The sequence below is a fragment of the Myotis myotis genome, unplaced genomic scaffold (assembly GCF_014108235.1).
Source record: "Myotis myotis isolate mMyoMyo1 unplaced genomic scaffold, mMyoMyo1.p scaffold_m19_p_19, whole genome shotgun sequence".
In the NCBI taxonomy this organism is placed as follows: Eukaryota; Metazoa; Chordata; class Mammalia; order Chiroptera; family Vespertilionidae; genus Myotis; species Myotis myotis.
In genome coordinates, this window is record NW_023416323.1 from 13441574 (window position 1) to 13456863 (window position 15290).

The window sequence follows — 15290 nt, forward strand, 5'->3', positions numbered from 1 at the left end:
ACTAATCATCTTTGTCCACTCAGTATCACAAAGATTATTCATTCTTTTAAAGAGACAACCAGCCCTAGCTGGTTGGCTCAGTGGATAGAGCATCGGCCTGCAGACTGAAGAGTCCCGGGTTTGATGCAGGTCAAGGGCACATGCCCGGGTTGCGGACTCGATCCCCAGTAGCAAGAGGCAGCCAATCAATGATTCTCTCTCATCATGGATGTTTCTATCTCTCTCTATTTCTCCCTTGCTCTCTGAAATAAAAATATTTTTAAAAAAATAAAAAGAGCCCTAACCAGTTTGGCTCAGTAGATAGAGCGTCGGCCCGTGGACTCAGGGGTCCCAGGTTCGATTCCGGTCAAGGGCATGTACCTTAGTTGCGGGCACACATCCAGTGGGGAGTGTGTAGGAGGCAGCTGATCGATGTTTCTAACTCTCTATCCCTCTCCCTTCCTGTCTGTAAAGAATCAATAAAATATTTAAAAAATAAAAATAAAAAATAAAAAGACAACCAGAAGTTGAACCATCACATGCACAGTGATGGGTCCCAGCCTGGTCTGTCACAGATGACAGCAGACCTTAGGCTCCGGTACCCTCAGGCCTGGCCCATCTCCACCATCTGCCCACCTGGCCCATTAATGGACAGAACCAGAGGTGTTTTTCATATTCCTTCAGAGGGAGAGGGACAGAAATGGAGGGATAGAGGGAAAGAAAGGGAAAGAGAGAGGAAGAGAAACACCGATTTGATGTTCCACTTATTTATGCATTCATTGTTTGAGTCTTGTACATGCCCTGACCAGCTACCTTGGCATATTGGGACAACACTCTAACCAACTGAATTACCCAGCCAGGGCAGACACCAAATTTTTAAAAAATGGATATATATATATTTTTAAACATATTTTTATTGATTTCAGAGAGAAAGGGAGAGGGAGAAAGAGATAGAAACATCAATGATGAGAGAGAATCATTGATTGGCTGCCTCCTGCACGCTCCTACTAGGATAGAGCCTGCAACCAGGGCAAGTGCCCTAACTGGGAAATGAACTGTGACCTCCCGGTTCATAGGTTGACCCTCAACCACTGTACAACACTAGGCGGGCAAATTTTTCAACTATAAAATAGTGCCTCAGTTGAAAAGCAGAACTCAGTCGCCACAGCTAGGCACTGGGTGGAGAAGAGTCACAGCGGGTCTGGCATACAGGACTCTGGGGTAGGGGGTCCCTGGAACCTGGCCTGGAAAGTACTCTTGAAGAGCCCCTATCTTTGAGGGTGTGTCTCTCGACAACTCACTCTACTAACATCTCTAAAGACACCCAGGTCTTGCCCTGCCCCCTGTGGCTCAGTTTGTTGGGCATTGTCCTGTGCACGAAACAGTCACCAGTTCAATTTCAAGTCAGAGCACATGCTCAGGTTGCAGATCAATTGCCCATAGGGGGCATGCAGTAGGCAGCTGATTGATGTTTCTCTCTGAATTGATGTTTTTCTCTCTTTCCCTAAAACCAACAAAAACAGCCCTGGCCAGTTTGGCTCACTGGTTCGAGTGTCAGCCTGCAGACTGAGGGGTCACGGGTTTGATTCTGGTCAATGACGCATGTCTGGGTTGCAGGCTCTATCCCCGACCACAGGCAGGAGGCACCAATTGATGTGTCTCTCACACATCAATGTTTCTCTCTCTCTGTCTCTCCCTCTCCCTTCCACTCTCTCTAAAAAAAACACCAATGGGAAAAATATCCCAGGATAAAGATTAACAAAAATAAAATAGAATAAACAAAAACATATTAAAAACATAAAAAGACACCGAGTTCTCTGAAAAATTCCTTCTAAGGAAAGCTTGCTCTTCATGTGGAAGGTAGCTCCTCTGATCTTGATTGTTTGTGTCCACAAGGTAGCACCAGGGGGGACCATTCTTACAGTGTAATACAGCCCTTTCCTAAGCTTTGTTAGAAATTATACCTTAATTTTAAAACTGGAGAGCTTGCAGAGCTTATAAAATGCTTCCACATGCATCTGTCCATCTGACCTACTCAACAATGTGTGTGGAAAGGCCTTGCCAAGCCCGCTGGAGGCCATCTCAGTCAGAATCTCAGCACCAGGGACGAGACATAGCAATGCCACCTGCAGTGAGTTACACCAAGACTACTGTGTTGTTCCTGTCAAAAATGCTTGACTCAACCTATTTCTGAGGACACAGAACAGCATCCTTAAATGAAACTGGTCTATAAAAGTGTCTTGGCACCCTAACCGGTTTGGCTCAATGGATAGAGCATCGGCCTGCGGACTCAAGGGTCCCAGGTTCGATTCTGGGCAAGGGCATGTACCTTGGTTGCAGGCACATACCCAGTAGGGAGTGTGCAGGAGGCAGCTGATCGATGTTTCTCTCTCATCAATGTTTCTAACTCTCTATCCCTCTCCCTTCCTCTCTATAAGAAATCAATAAAATATATATATTTTTAAAAAGTGTCTTGGCCACACATAAAAAAAGACAGAGAACTAGACCCAGGCTGGAAGAGACCAAAGAGACTAAATGTGTTATGTTGGCACACTAAATCCTGGACCAGAAAAGGAATATCCATGGACACTTACAGCCTGGTAACAGCCATGTCAGCCTTCGAAAGCTTGGGGGAAGCTATAAAGGAACTCTTCTGACTGCTGTACAATGCTTTTATAAGTCTGAGATTATTTTACTTCAAAATGAGAGGTTAAAAGAAAAGTTTTGCCCTTAGTCACATACAATCAAATTCAACTATCCGTATCCTGGACAACAGATATACATCCCAAATGGTAAAAAAAACTTTAAAAGGGAAAATAAATACACAGATAAATAGTTCCTTAGAACCAAAAATACATTGAGAAAAAAGTGTCTCCCTCATCTACAATAGCTAAAATACAACTAGAATTCTGATTAAAGAAAAGCTAAAAATGGATCTTACACAGCTAGGACATGAAGAGATATTTGAATGCCCATTATTCACAATTGCCACAAGTGTCCATCAACAGATGAATGGATAAACAAAATGTAGTCTATCTATACAATGGATTATTATTCAGTCTTTAAAAGGAAGGAAATTCTGCTCAGTGAAATAAGTCAGATACAACAGAATAAATACTATATGATTCCATTTATATGAAGTCCCTAGAATAGTTGAATTCACAGACAGAAGGTAGAAGGATGGGTGCCAGGGACTGGAAAAGGAGAATGGAGAGTTAGTGTTTAACAGGGACAGAGCTTCAGTTTAAGATGAGAAAGTTCTGGAGATGGATAATGGTGATGGTTGACCAACAATTAGAATGTACTTAATGCCACTGACCTGTACACAGAAAAATGGTTAAAATGGTAAATTTTATATTATATGCATCCTTCACTACAATAAAAATGAACATACCATATCTATACACACAAACACAAAAAGAATATCTTGCCAAAGTAGCTCAAAAGAAAACAATTCCATGTCACCTTTACTGGGTCATTTCCATTAAAAAATAAAAAAAGGGCCATAACTGGTTTGGCTCAGTGAACAGAGCATCAGCCTGTGGACTGAAGGGTCCCAGGTTCGATTCCAGTCAAGGGCATGTACCTTGGTTGTGGGCACATTCCCAGTAGGGAGTGTGCAGGAGGCAGCTGATGGATGTTTCTATCTCATTGATGTTTCTAACGCTCTATCCCTCTCCCCTCTGTAAAAATCAATAAAATACATTAAAAAAATAAAATAAAATAAAAAAAGAAAGAAAAAGAAATTGTGTGGAAGCCAGTCCAGAGGTCATTTTCAAGGGTGGCAAACAAAGAACCTCACTCAGGGCAACAGACACATCAGTTTCCAAGTTGTCCTGTTCCACCCTCCATCTGGCTCACCCTTCAACCAGGACAGTATATAGAGAGACACACAACAGCACAATCAACTTAGGTCATTCAAGACTGAAAACATCATCATGGCCTGACCTGCCACTTGTATTCCTAATTGCTTTTCTCTTTTTTCTTTACTATTCCCCTGACTTTTTAAAATTAAAAGCTTTGTTTCTTGAGGACAGCATGATGATGAATAGTTTTTAAGCTGACCTTGCTTCTAGCTTTTATCTGCTAAACAATCATTCTCTGTGTGCTGAGATCACCATCACCTGTGACAGGTGTTGAGGTGGAGAAACAGTAGAGACCAACGACTGGAGAAAAATAAAATGTCTATGAGCATAAGTGTAAGGTTCTGGGATAACAAACATAAGCAGCATGATCCACCTAGAAAAGGACTATTTTGAAAGAGTTGAAACCCTTCTCCCCTCACAGAAGCAGCGGAGGAGAGTGCTCACCATCCATTTCCACTAGAAGCTGGTTGAGGGTCTGCTCCTCCTCTGTGTTGGAGAAGCCAGACATGGTGGTAGAGCGCTTCTTGCCCACGGCGTCAATCTCATCAATGTAGACGATGCAAGGGGCCCGGGCGCGGGCCTCCTTGAAGAGGCTCCGCACACGGGCAGCGCCAAGGCCTGAAGGGACACAGAGGATCAGGAAGCGGACAGGTAATAGGAGATGAGCCCTACTCTTGGGTCAGGGGCCAAAGGTGCTCAGCAAGGACGGTGGAATCTCAGCAAGCATCCACTCAAGCAAAGAAAACGAGTGGAGGTCACCCTAGAGCACTGGTTCTCAACCTGTGGGTCGCGACCATCAGAAAACACATATAGCATATCAGATATTTACATTACGATTCATAACAGTGGCAAAATTACAGTTTTGAAGTAGCAACGAAAATAATTGTATGGTTGGGGGTCACCACAACATGAGGAGCTGTAGTAAAGGGTCGTGGCATTAGGAAGGTTGAGAACCACTGCAGAGGATGCTCACTCTCCTGAACCACAAGCGGAAGTAGCTTTGAAGAATATCATTGCCGAAACTGGTTTGGCTCAGTGGATAGAGCGTCGGCCTGCGGACTGAAAGGTCCCAGGTTCGATTCCGGTCAAGGGCATGTACCTGGGTTGTGGGCACACCCCCAGTGGGAGATGTGCAGGAGGCAGCTGATCGATGTTTCTCTCTCATCGATGTTTCTAACTATCTCTCTCCCTTCCTCTCTGTAAAAAATCAATAAAATATTAAAAAAAAAAAAAGAACATCATCACCCAATTCTATATATAAATACAATGTTTCCCATAAACCAGGTTTCGTTTTTCCTTCTCTATTCCCCCCATTTCCTCATTAATTCAGTCCTTAGGGAGAACGTGTGAAAGGAGGGCCATCATGAACAAGTAGTCGGGCGAGCCTGTTTGCAGCCCCCCAAGCAACGCTTACCTCCAATGACCTCCACGAACTCTGGGCCAGCCATCGCCAAGAAGGGCACCTGGGCCTCTGTCGCCACGGCCTTGGCCAGCAGGGTCTTTCCACAGCCAGGAGGTCCAAGCAAAAGTGCACCCTTAGGAACTTTGGCACCAAGTTGAAGGAAGCGCTCTGGGCTCTAGAAAAGCAGCAGATAATGTGACACTAACAACAGATTTTTCTAACATAATTTTCAAGAAACTGATCCCTTGAAGGTCAATTCATGTGCTGACATGAATCAGCAATGGTGCACATGGTTCTGGGAAAAGCCAGTGTCCCAGAGGCTCTGGGTACGATCAGTGATTGGCTATCAGCCCTTCTGCTGACCAAAACTGTGCATTTAGCTTGTATAGTGCATGTTGTCCCCCGCCTCAGCACGGAGAGCTCACCACGCAGCGCACACATCTGATCAATGTAGTTCTCACCATCTCCTGTTCAGAACCTGTGCTTACCTTCAGATAATCCACAAACTCTTTGACCTCCAGTTTGGCTTCATGCATCCCTGCCACATCCTTGAAGCTGACTCCCTTCCCCGTCCTGCCATCCACAATTGTGAAACGAGCCATTCTAAGCTGATTCTGGGTAGAAAGAACAAAAGGCATCGAGCTGTGCACTCCCAGAGCTAGAAGATGAGTGCTTCAGTGCTGGCTCCACCTGAAGCCCCTTCGTCCCCACCACCCCATTTCTGGAGGATCTCATGGAACCCTCCTCCTACCACCCAGAAGGACCAGCCCACACCCTCTCCACTCATGCAGACAGATGGCAGTTAAGGTCATATTTCAGACATACAAGGGGAAATGTTTATTTTACATCATTTACTGTAAGAAAGCTCTCTAGCATCTAGCAATCTGCCTTAAAAAAATAAAACCAGCCCAGCCAGGCATGCCTCAGTAGCTGAGCATCGACCTGTGAACCAGGTCACAGTTCCATTCCCAGTCAGGACACATGCCCAGGTTGCCAGCTCGATCCCAGTGTGGGGCATGCAGGAGGCAGCTGATCAATGATTCTCTCTCATCATTGATGTTTCTATCTCTTTCTCTCCCTCTCCTTTCCTCTCTGAAATCCATAAAAATATACAGTGGTGCCTTGACTTACGAGTGTCCTGACTAACGAGTTTTTTGAGATACGAGCCGTCTCTCGGCCGATTTTTTGCTTTGAGTTGCGAGCTAAAATTCGGGTTACGAGCCAGCTTCAGATACCCCACCGCTAGTTGGCGCAGCGAACGTCACAGTGAACGCCACAACATCAGCCCAACATCACGTGTCTCACTTGTTCACTTTAAGATTTGACATATGGCCCTGGCAGGTTTGGCTCAGTGGATAGAGCATTGGCCTGTGGACTGACGGGTCCCAGGTTCGATTCCAGTCAAGGGCACATGCCTGGGTTGCAGGCTTGATCCCCAGTGTGGGGCGTGCAGAAGGCAGCCAATCGATGAGTCTCTCTCATCATTGATGTTTCTATCTCTCTCTCCTTTCCTCTCCCTTCCTCTCTGAAATCAATAAAAAATACATATATTTAAAAAAAAAAAAAAAAGATTTGACATATGAGTAATTTGAGTTACGAGCTCCGTCACGGAATGAATTAAACTCGTAAGTCAAGGCCCCACTGTATTAAAAAATAATAAAACCCAAAACTCCCACACACAAATTAGGTAATTTAACAATGTCTTTTTTTTTTAATCTTCACCTGAGGACACTTTTCCATTGATTTTTAGAGAGTGGAAAAGAGAGGGAAAGACAGAGAGAAAAATCGGTATGAGAGAAACACATCGATTAGTTGTCTCCTGCACACACCCTGACCAGGGCCAGGGCTGAGAGGAGCCTGCAACTGAGGTACATGCCCTTGACTAGAATCAAACCTGGGATCCTTCGGTCTGCAGGTAATGCTCTATCCACTGAGCCAAACCGGCTAGGGCTTAACAATCTTTTGCATTATTTTATATTCCATATGACTTTCCCACTACTGTGTAAATTTTTTTCTGATTGTAAAAGTAATGTAAATGCTGATGATGTATTATAGAATTTTACAACTGAAACCTATATAATTTTATTAACCAATGTCACCCCAATAAATTCAATTAAAAATTTAAAAAGTAATATAATAACACTCAATTCTGGGGAGTTTTGGTATAAATGTTAATAGGTAAATTTCTGGAGAGCAATCTGGCAGGATAGCTAAAGGTCCTAGAAAGATGTGTAAACTTCAGCCAATCTACTTTTAGTAAGGTACATGAGGCAAATAATTAGGCACTCAAAAGATGCATGTGCATAGACTTCATCAGAGCATTTTTTAAATACAACAACAACAAAAATAAATAGCCATAAATATGCAAGAATTATCAAATTGGTTGAGCAAAATATGGCACATCCCCACGAGACACCATGCTGCTATTAAAAGTAAGGCTGTTGGGGACCCTTTCCCCCTCCCTACGTGGGAGTTCATTCTGTGGGACTCTTTCCCTCTCCCCATGTGGGAGTCTGTACTTGTTCTTCTATAAATCTCCACCTTTGCTATACCAAAAAAAAAAAAAAAAAAAAAGAAAAAGAAAAAGAAAAAGTAAGGCTGTTAAGTCTTGGGCTACAGACATAGGAATGTGTGCCGAAACCAGTTTGGCTCAGTGGATAGAGCGTCGGCCTGCGGGATGAAAGGTCCCGGGTTCGATTCCGGTCAAGGGCACGTACCTGGGTTGCGGGCACATCCCCAGTAGGAGATGTGCAGGAGGCAGCTGATCGATGTTTCTAACTCTCTATCTCTCTCCCTTCCTCTCTGTAAAAAATCAATAAAATATATTTTAAAAAAAAAAGGAATGTGGTCCTAGACTAAGTGGAAACTAGGAGGTGACACTCTGTGTCCCTGATACAGGGCCCCTCCTGGTAGCTCCTTGTCACAGATCCTAGGGAGGAAGCAGGAGATGCCTTCTGCAGACTTTGCCCCCACTCCCTGGCCCCTCTGATGGGGGTGCAAAACGCATGTTATGACTAATGCCACAACAATAGAATATTTTCAAAGTGTATTATGGATGTTATTTAAAGATAACCTTTAAAATTTCTTAGTGTAGCCAGTAGGGAAACCAAAAACAGTCATGCCCAGCTAATGTTGAAAACTGCAGAATAAGCTGTCATAAACTCCCTTGACTCAGCCATCCAGCAAGTCAAGGAAAAGGACCCTCAGGTAAAAGTGGTTACTGTACACCCTCCAGTCAGCCAAACAGAAGGAAAGATGAGCTGCCAAATTATGGGTCCAGGCTGGCCTCTGCAACAGGTTCATTTTCACTGTACACTTATTCTGTTGTTTATGGGAAAAGCATTCAGCCAGAACAAACACACAAATCCTAACACTGCAAGTTCAATGAAATATGATTTGTGCAACTTACAAAAGCACTGAATCCTCCTTCCCTTCCTGTCATTCCAGTCAAACGAAAAACATACCACAGGATGGCCAAGCCCACCGCTGTCATTCCCAAGGCGTAGAGGGCACTAGTGCAAGAAAGAGAGGCAGTTACAGGCTCAGAAGTGGCAGCCAGGCAGCTAACAGTCACGCTTTATAAAGTCAGGGACCAGGGACCACGGACATTTCAAAGATGAGAAGAGCTACCCCTTCCTCTAGAGCAACATGTAGAACAAATGGTTGTGAAAATGGGTTTCCTTGTCCAGTTTTCACCACTTACCCTCTTTCATAAAGTTTTTCCAGTGTCAGATAGAGTGTAGAAACTCTAGAGATACAGTATATATAACCTTGGCATGAAGCCAGAATAGCTGATGCCACACACTCATTCTATTATCTAGAGCAGCAGTTCTCGAACGACCCTTTCACAGGGGTCACCTAAGACTATCGGAAAACACATATATGATTACATATTGTTTTTGTGATTAATCACTATGCTTTAATTATGTTCAATTTGTAACAATGAAAATACATCCTGCATATCAGATATTTACATGACGATTCATAACTAGCAAAATTACAGTTATGAAGTATCAACGAAAATAATTTTATGGTTGGGGGTCACCACAACATGAGGAACTGTATTAAAGGGTCGCGGCATTAAGAAGGTTGAGAACCACTGATCTAGAGCCTTGTGATAATTACCAAACCAACCAGAGCAGGTTTTCACATTCGATAAATTTCATTTTCAAAAGTAGGCCATTGCCGAAACCGGTTTGGCTCAGTGGATAGAGCGTCGGCCTGCGGACTGAAAGGTCCCAGGTTCGATTCCGGTCAAGGGCATGTACCTGGGTTGCGGGCACATCCCCAGTAGGAGATGTGCAGGAGGCAGCTGATCGATGTTTCTCTCTCATCGATGTTTCTAACTCTCTATCTCTCTCCCTTCCTCTCTGTAAAAAATCAATAAAATATATTTAAAAAAAAAAAAAAAAAGTAGGCCATTAAATCAGTGGATAGGGCGTCAGCCTGTGGACTGAAGGATCCCGGGTTTGATTCCGGTCAGGGACACATGCCCAGGATGCAGGCTTGATCCCCAGAAGAGGATGTACAGGAGGCAGCGGATCGATGATTCTCTCTCATCGTTGATGTTTCTATCTCTCTCCCACTCCCTTCCACTCTCTGAAATCAATAAAAGTATATTGAAAAAAAAAAGTAGGTTGTTAATTTTGGTTAGTAAGGCAGGATAAGCCTAGAACAAACAGTATACCCTGGGATGTCAACCCTCCACGTGAAGAGGGGAAGCCACCCATCTGCCCTGTACCCCTATTATACCTATAGTAAACCAGAGGCGCAGCCTCAGAGCCCTGAGCCTTCAGGAGCCAGTAGGTTATAGAATTTAAAGGCACAGATCATTTCACAGATGTGCTTGCCAGTCACTGAGTCTTATAAGAATTACAAAGCATGTCCATGAGCCAACAGTAAATCTCACTGTACATGGCCTTCAGCCACTGTTAGTCCCAGCATATAGTTAGAGCCCCCTGACTGTGCTGATTGATCTGCTCCCACTAAAGAGTCTGCTGGCCTATGGCCTACAGTCTCTATTTCTCTTTGCAACACTGAATCAAGAATTTCTGCTGGTTATACGTGTTTTTCCCCTTTCTATTCCACTTTCTTATTTGTAGAAGACAACAACCCCATAATGTGCTAAATTCATAAATACAACCAGACAAGTAAAGCAAGTAACTTAGATAATTTCACACATTTCCAAATTTCTCAGGATTATATACATTATTTATCCTCCCACAAGGGGGTCTAGTTAACTGTAGGAAGGCCAGTTTGAAATTTTTGCTTGTAGTTTGTTTCTTGCATTACAAAGCAAAGCCTGGTTTAGGTCAAGGACCAACAAAGTTGACACATACTTTCCAAAGAATCCTGTACGCTTATAGGAAACCGGGATCCTGTCCCTGCCTTCGATATTCAGCTCATCTTCAGCCGCTCGAAGCTTCTCTTCAAATTTGTCGATGTTTGCGACCTGCATTCGGTACATCAAAGCCAGCCTCTGGGGGCAGAAGGCACAGGGCCTGTGAGTGATGCCGATTCCTCAAACATACAGATGTCATTCAGAAACTACATCCACATCTAAAAAACTTTCATTGTCTCAAACACAATTACATCAAAATTTTAACAGATATGCTTTCTCTTATTTTCACAAATAGGAACATTTTAAGAAAATGGAGAGAGGCATTGCATTTCAAACTCCGCACCCTGCCCCACACAGCTGTGTGCAGAGCACAGAGATAGTGACAATTCTGCAGTACTGGATTGGGACACAGTCCACTAGGCAAAATATGAAGATGTGTGTTTAACCACTGACTGAATCTGAAATTCAACTAAGTGGGTGTCTTTGTTCTCAGTAAACCTTTCCTGGACATAGAAGAAACTGCCTCCTCCAGATGCAGTCTTTTGAGAAAGGAAACTAAAAACCAGTCTAGGAATCCATACTGAGTCCCCAAGTCTGTTCTCAATGAGTTGAACTCATCACAGGGATTGATCGCTCCTGGGCTAGCTAGTCTGAAGCTTCCACAGGATAAATATCTGTGCAACTCTCTAGGGGAGGAGCATAAATTCCACATCATTTTCCTAAGATCCTGCTCCACATGCTTTCCAAAGTTAAATCGTTTCAAGCTCAAATTCTAAACACACCCTGGAATCTAAACTGAGCAACTAGATTTACCCCGGATCTTAAGAGTCTCAAAAAATCTCTTGTGGAGTAACTGTCACTCGTAGTCCAGTTGGCCGGGCTCCACTTTGTGGAGTAATAGGCCAGATGGAGAGGCAGACAAGAGGACCAACCAGTCACAATATAGTGACCATGGCCTATGCTGGAACACCCACTTGCCTCAGCTGCTGAATAATGTAACAGACCCCATATGTTTGATCTGGATTTCTTCAATGCTTTGATCACTCAAACCGGGCTTAACCATGTAAATGGGGTCACAACTTAATTGAAGGGAAAAACGTAGAAATTACACCCTTTCTATGCCAAGATCCAAGAGCACAATATATGATTCCAGAAGCCAATTCAACTCGCATGTCCTCTTTAAAACTGGTCACCTGGGCCTGAATCATCCTCTCACTTCTGTAAGGCCCTGCTGCAGCCACCCAGATCACTCAATACTCAGAGACAAGCAGCACCCATCATCACCGCTCTTTTTTTTTCTTTTTTATTATAGAGAGACAGAAACAGAGATAAAAAAAAAACTTCGATTTGTTGTTCCACTTATTTATACATTCACTGGTTGATTCTTGCATGTGCCCTGACCAGGGATCGAACCCCCAACCTTGGCATATTGGGATAATGTTTTAACCAACTGAGCTACCTAATGAGGGTATCACCATTCATTTCTGAAGTGTGCTGGAATTTAACTTTTACTTTCAGCAGACTATGTGTTGATCCTATCATCCCAACTAAATTACAAGCCCTTCTAAGTGACAACCAGCTGCAAATACCATGCTAGATATCTGATGTAAGAGAAACTGGGTTGTGCTGTACTCATAGCCAAGCATCTTAGGGGAGGATGAGCACTCCAGTGACACCTCAACCATATTAAAAAACCAGAGTAGAGAATGTAGTGCACATGAGGCATGCTGTGGGAGCATGATATAAGGGAGAGAATACTCCCTTCCTCTCTGAAATCAATAAAAATATATTTAAAAAATAAAAAAATAAAGTCCTGGGTGAAAAAAGACAAAAGAAAAAAAATTCTGATGTCAATGTTACCTTTCTTGGGCCAAACTATGGTGCTGTGGCTACTGGAGAATGAAAAGAATGGAATCAGAGATTGGAGAGTGATTCATTTTCACCCAAACTTTTGGGGCCGTCTCCATATGCCTCACCTCATTTCCCAGCAGTGCCAGACAACTAGGCCACTGACACTAGGGTGTGTCTCTCCCAGTCTTTGATGCCTAACCTTGTACCTGGTATGAAATCCCACACTCCTGACCCCTCTGCAGTGTCTGCCACCGCCTCTGGTTAGGGCACCACTCTCTAGTTCTGACTATGCTGGGGTTCTCTCCTGAGGTGAAGGGGATGTCTGAGCTAGGAAATGAAAAAGGTTCCTTGTTCCTTTTCTCTTTTGCTCTTGTTGGAGAACCAGCCCTTGCAGACTCTAGTTTTTAGCCACCCCCTCACAGTACTGTTAGTTTCTTGCCCCCATCCTAAACCCCCAAGAGATTTCTGCTTCGCCAACCCCTAGTCACCTCATATCACCTGCATTTGCCAAAAACTACCCTGTCTGTTAACCTCTGGCCAGCACCACACCACATGCCTCAACAGAATGAACAAATGCTCAGGACTGCAGCTGGCTCCTCTCCCCTTAGTACCAGGGAGTCACCACTATGACCACCCTGTCACTACTTCTAACTCTTCCTTTTGATGTACAGACATCATGGCAGCTGTGGACCCCACTAGCTTCTATTGGAGACAACACTGCCTTTCCCCATTTTAAGCTCCATCTTAGTGGGCCACCACTCAAAAACCTCCAACAAATCCTCCTTTAAATAAAGATACTCACATCTTCTTTTAAGAAAACATAAAATATGACAACCAAAAAAATGAGGGTGGGCAGGGACTGAGTGAAAAGGAGGATACACACTCGTCTCCAGGTCTTTCCACGCTTGTGCCCTTGTCATCACTCACAGGTCGCCCGAATACCACGGCTCCAGGGTGCAGGTACACTTCCACCACGTCGCTCTCAGGTACCACCTGGACCCGCTGCACCTCGCCTTTGGCCAGCATCTCGTTGACAAAGTCATTCCAGGAAATGTTGCCCCCACTGCTGCTAAATGCATTCAGCAGGCTCATGACAACAGCGATGATGAACAATGTGCGCAGCCTCTCACGGTACATCTGGTCCTCTCGCTCCTTGCGCTTCCTCTCCTCTGTGAGTAGGGATCAGGAGTGTTAGACGTAGCCCACAGGCCAAGTGCACCCTCTATGCTTTACATCCTTTCATCAGCAAAGCTCAACATTAAGACAGTAGTCTCATCTTCCATAAGATCCTACATTTTGGCTTATTTTTCAACAAAGTGATTTGAGACAAACGGTAATCACAAGCTATTCAAAGTCACCAACATTCCATTCAGAGGTCCCACCAGCTTAGAAAATATGAAATCATTTTTAACATAAAAAAGCTTTCCAGCCCTAGCCGGTTTGGCTCAGTGGATAGAGCGTCAGACTGCGGACTGAAGGGTCCCAGGTTCGATTCCAGTCAAGGGCATGTACCTTGGTTGTGGGCACATCCCCAGTAGGGGGTGTGCAGGAGGCAGCTGATCGATGTTTCTCTCTCATCGATGTTTCTAACTCTCTATCTCTCTCCCTTCCTCTCTGTAAAAAATCAATAAAATATATTAAAAAAAAAAAAAAAAAAAAAAAAAAAGCTTTCCAGGCCGGGGCCATATGGCTCAGTTGGTTTAAGCATCATTGTATACACTGAAGGAAAGCCAGTTTGATTCCCAGTTAGGGCACATACCCAAGTTGCAGGTTTGAGCTCCGGTCAGGAGACAACTGAACAATGTCTGTCAGTCTGCCTGTCTGTCTCTCTCCCTCTCACTCTCTAATATCAATAAAAACATTAAAAAACAAAACAAAAGCCCTAACCGGTTTGGCTCAGTGGATAGGGCGTTGGCCTGCAGACTGAAAGGTCCCAGGTTTGATTCCAGTCAAGGGCATGTACCTTGGTTGCAGGCACATCCCCAGTGGGAGGTTTGCAGGAGGCAGCTGATCGATGTTTCGAACTCTCTATTCCTCTCCCTTCCTCTCTGTAAAAAATCAATAAAATATATTAAAAAAACAAACAAAACAAAACAATAAACCTCCCAGGACCACCACAAAGTACAGCTGCACAGTAAACTCCTTCACTAAAAACGTATCTGACCCAAGCCATAATAAAGTCAGGTACTTCAGGTTCCAGGCTTGATTAGATACTAAACATCATCAACAGAGTATTTATGACACATGTGTAAGTATTAATAACAATAAAACAAATGTTTTACCACCACCTACCTTAAGAAATAAAACCTTTCCTGCCTGGCCAATGTGGCTCAGTGGTTGAGCGTTAACCTACGAACCAGGAAGTCATGGTTAGACTCTGGTCAGGGCACATGCCTGGGTTGTGAGCTTGACCCCCAACAGGGAGTATGAAGAAGATAATCTATCAATGATTCTTTCTCATCACTGATGTTTCTATTTCTATCCCTCTCCCTTCCTCTCTGAAATAAAAAAATTATTTTTAAAAAATGGTAATAAATTAGCCCTAGCGGGTTTGGTTTAGTGGGTAGAGCATTCGCCTGTGGACTGAAGGGTCTTGGGTTTGATTCCAATCAATGGCACATGCCCGGGTTGCGGGATCGAGGCAGCAGATCCATGATTCTCTCTCATCATTGATGTTTCTATCTCTCTCTCCTTTTCCCTTCCTCTCTGAAATCAATAAAAATATATTTAATAATAATGATAATAAATTAAAATAAAGGAAATAATACCTTTCCGACGCCTCTGAAGACCCCATATGCCCTCCCCGCAACCACTATGTTACACTTGATATTTATCATAATGAGTAACATTC

At 43.7% G+C, this 15290-nt stretch overlaps 1 protein-coding gene across 10 annotated transcripts in view; it reads right to left on the reverse strand.

The window, feature by feature from the left end:
• SPG7 (SPG7 matrix AAA peptidase subunit, paraplegin) overlaps positions 1–15290 on the reverse strand; it is a 47095-nt gene that overhangs the window by 23927 nt on the left and 7878 nt on the right. For 9 of the 10 annotated variants that reach the window (XM_036345610.1, XM_036345617.1, XM_036345612.1 and 6 more), the window contains 6 exons: positions 13367–13608; positions 10587–10726; positions 8657–8759; positions 5736–5861; positions 5260–5422; positions 4290–4463 (listed from right to left, as the gene is read on the reverse strand). In XM_036345610.1, the coding sequence (XP_036201503.1) occupies positions 4290–4463; positions 5260–5422; positions 5736–5861; positions 8657–8759; positions 10587–10726; positions 13367–13608 (948 nt within the window). The remainder of the gene's footprint in view (positions 1–4289; positions 4464–5259; positions 5423–5735; positions 5862–8656; positions 8760–10586; positions 10727–13366; positions 13609–15290) is intronic. The other variant, XM_036345613.1, reaches the window with a different exon arrangement.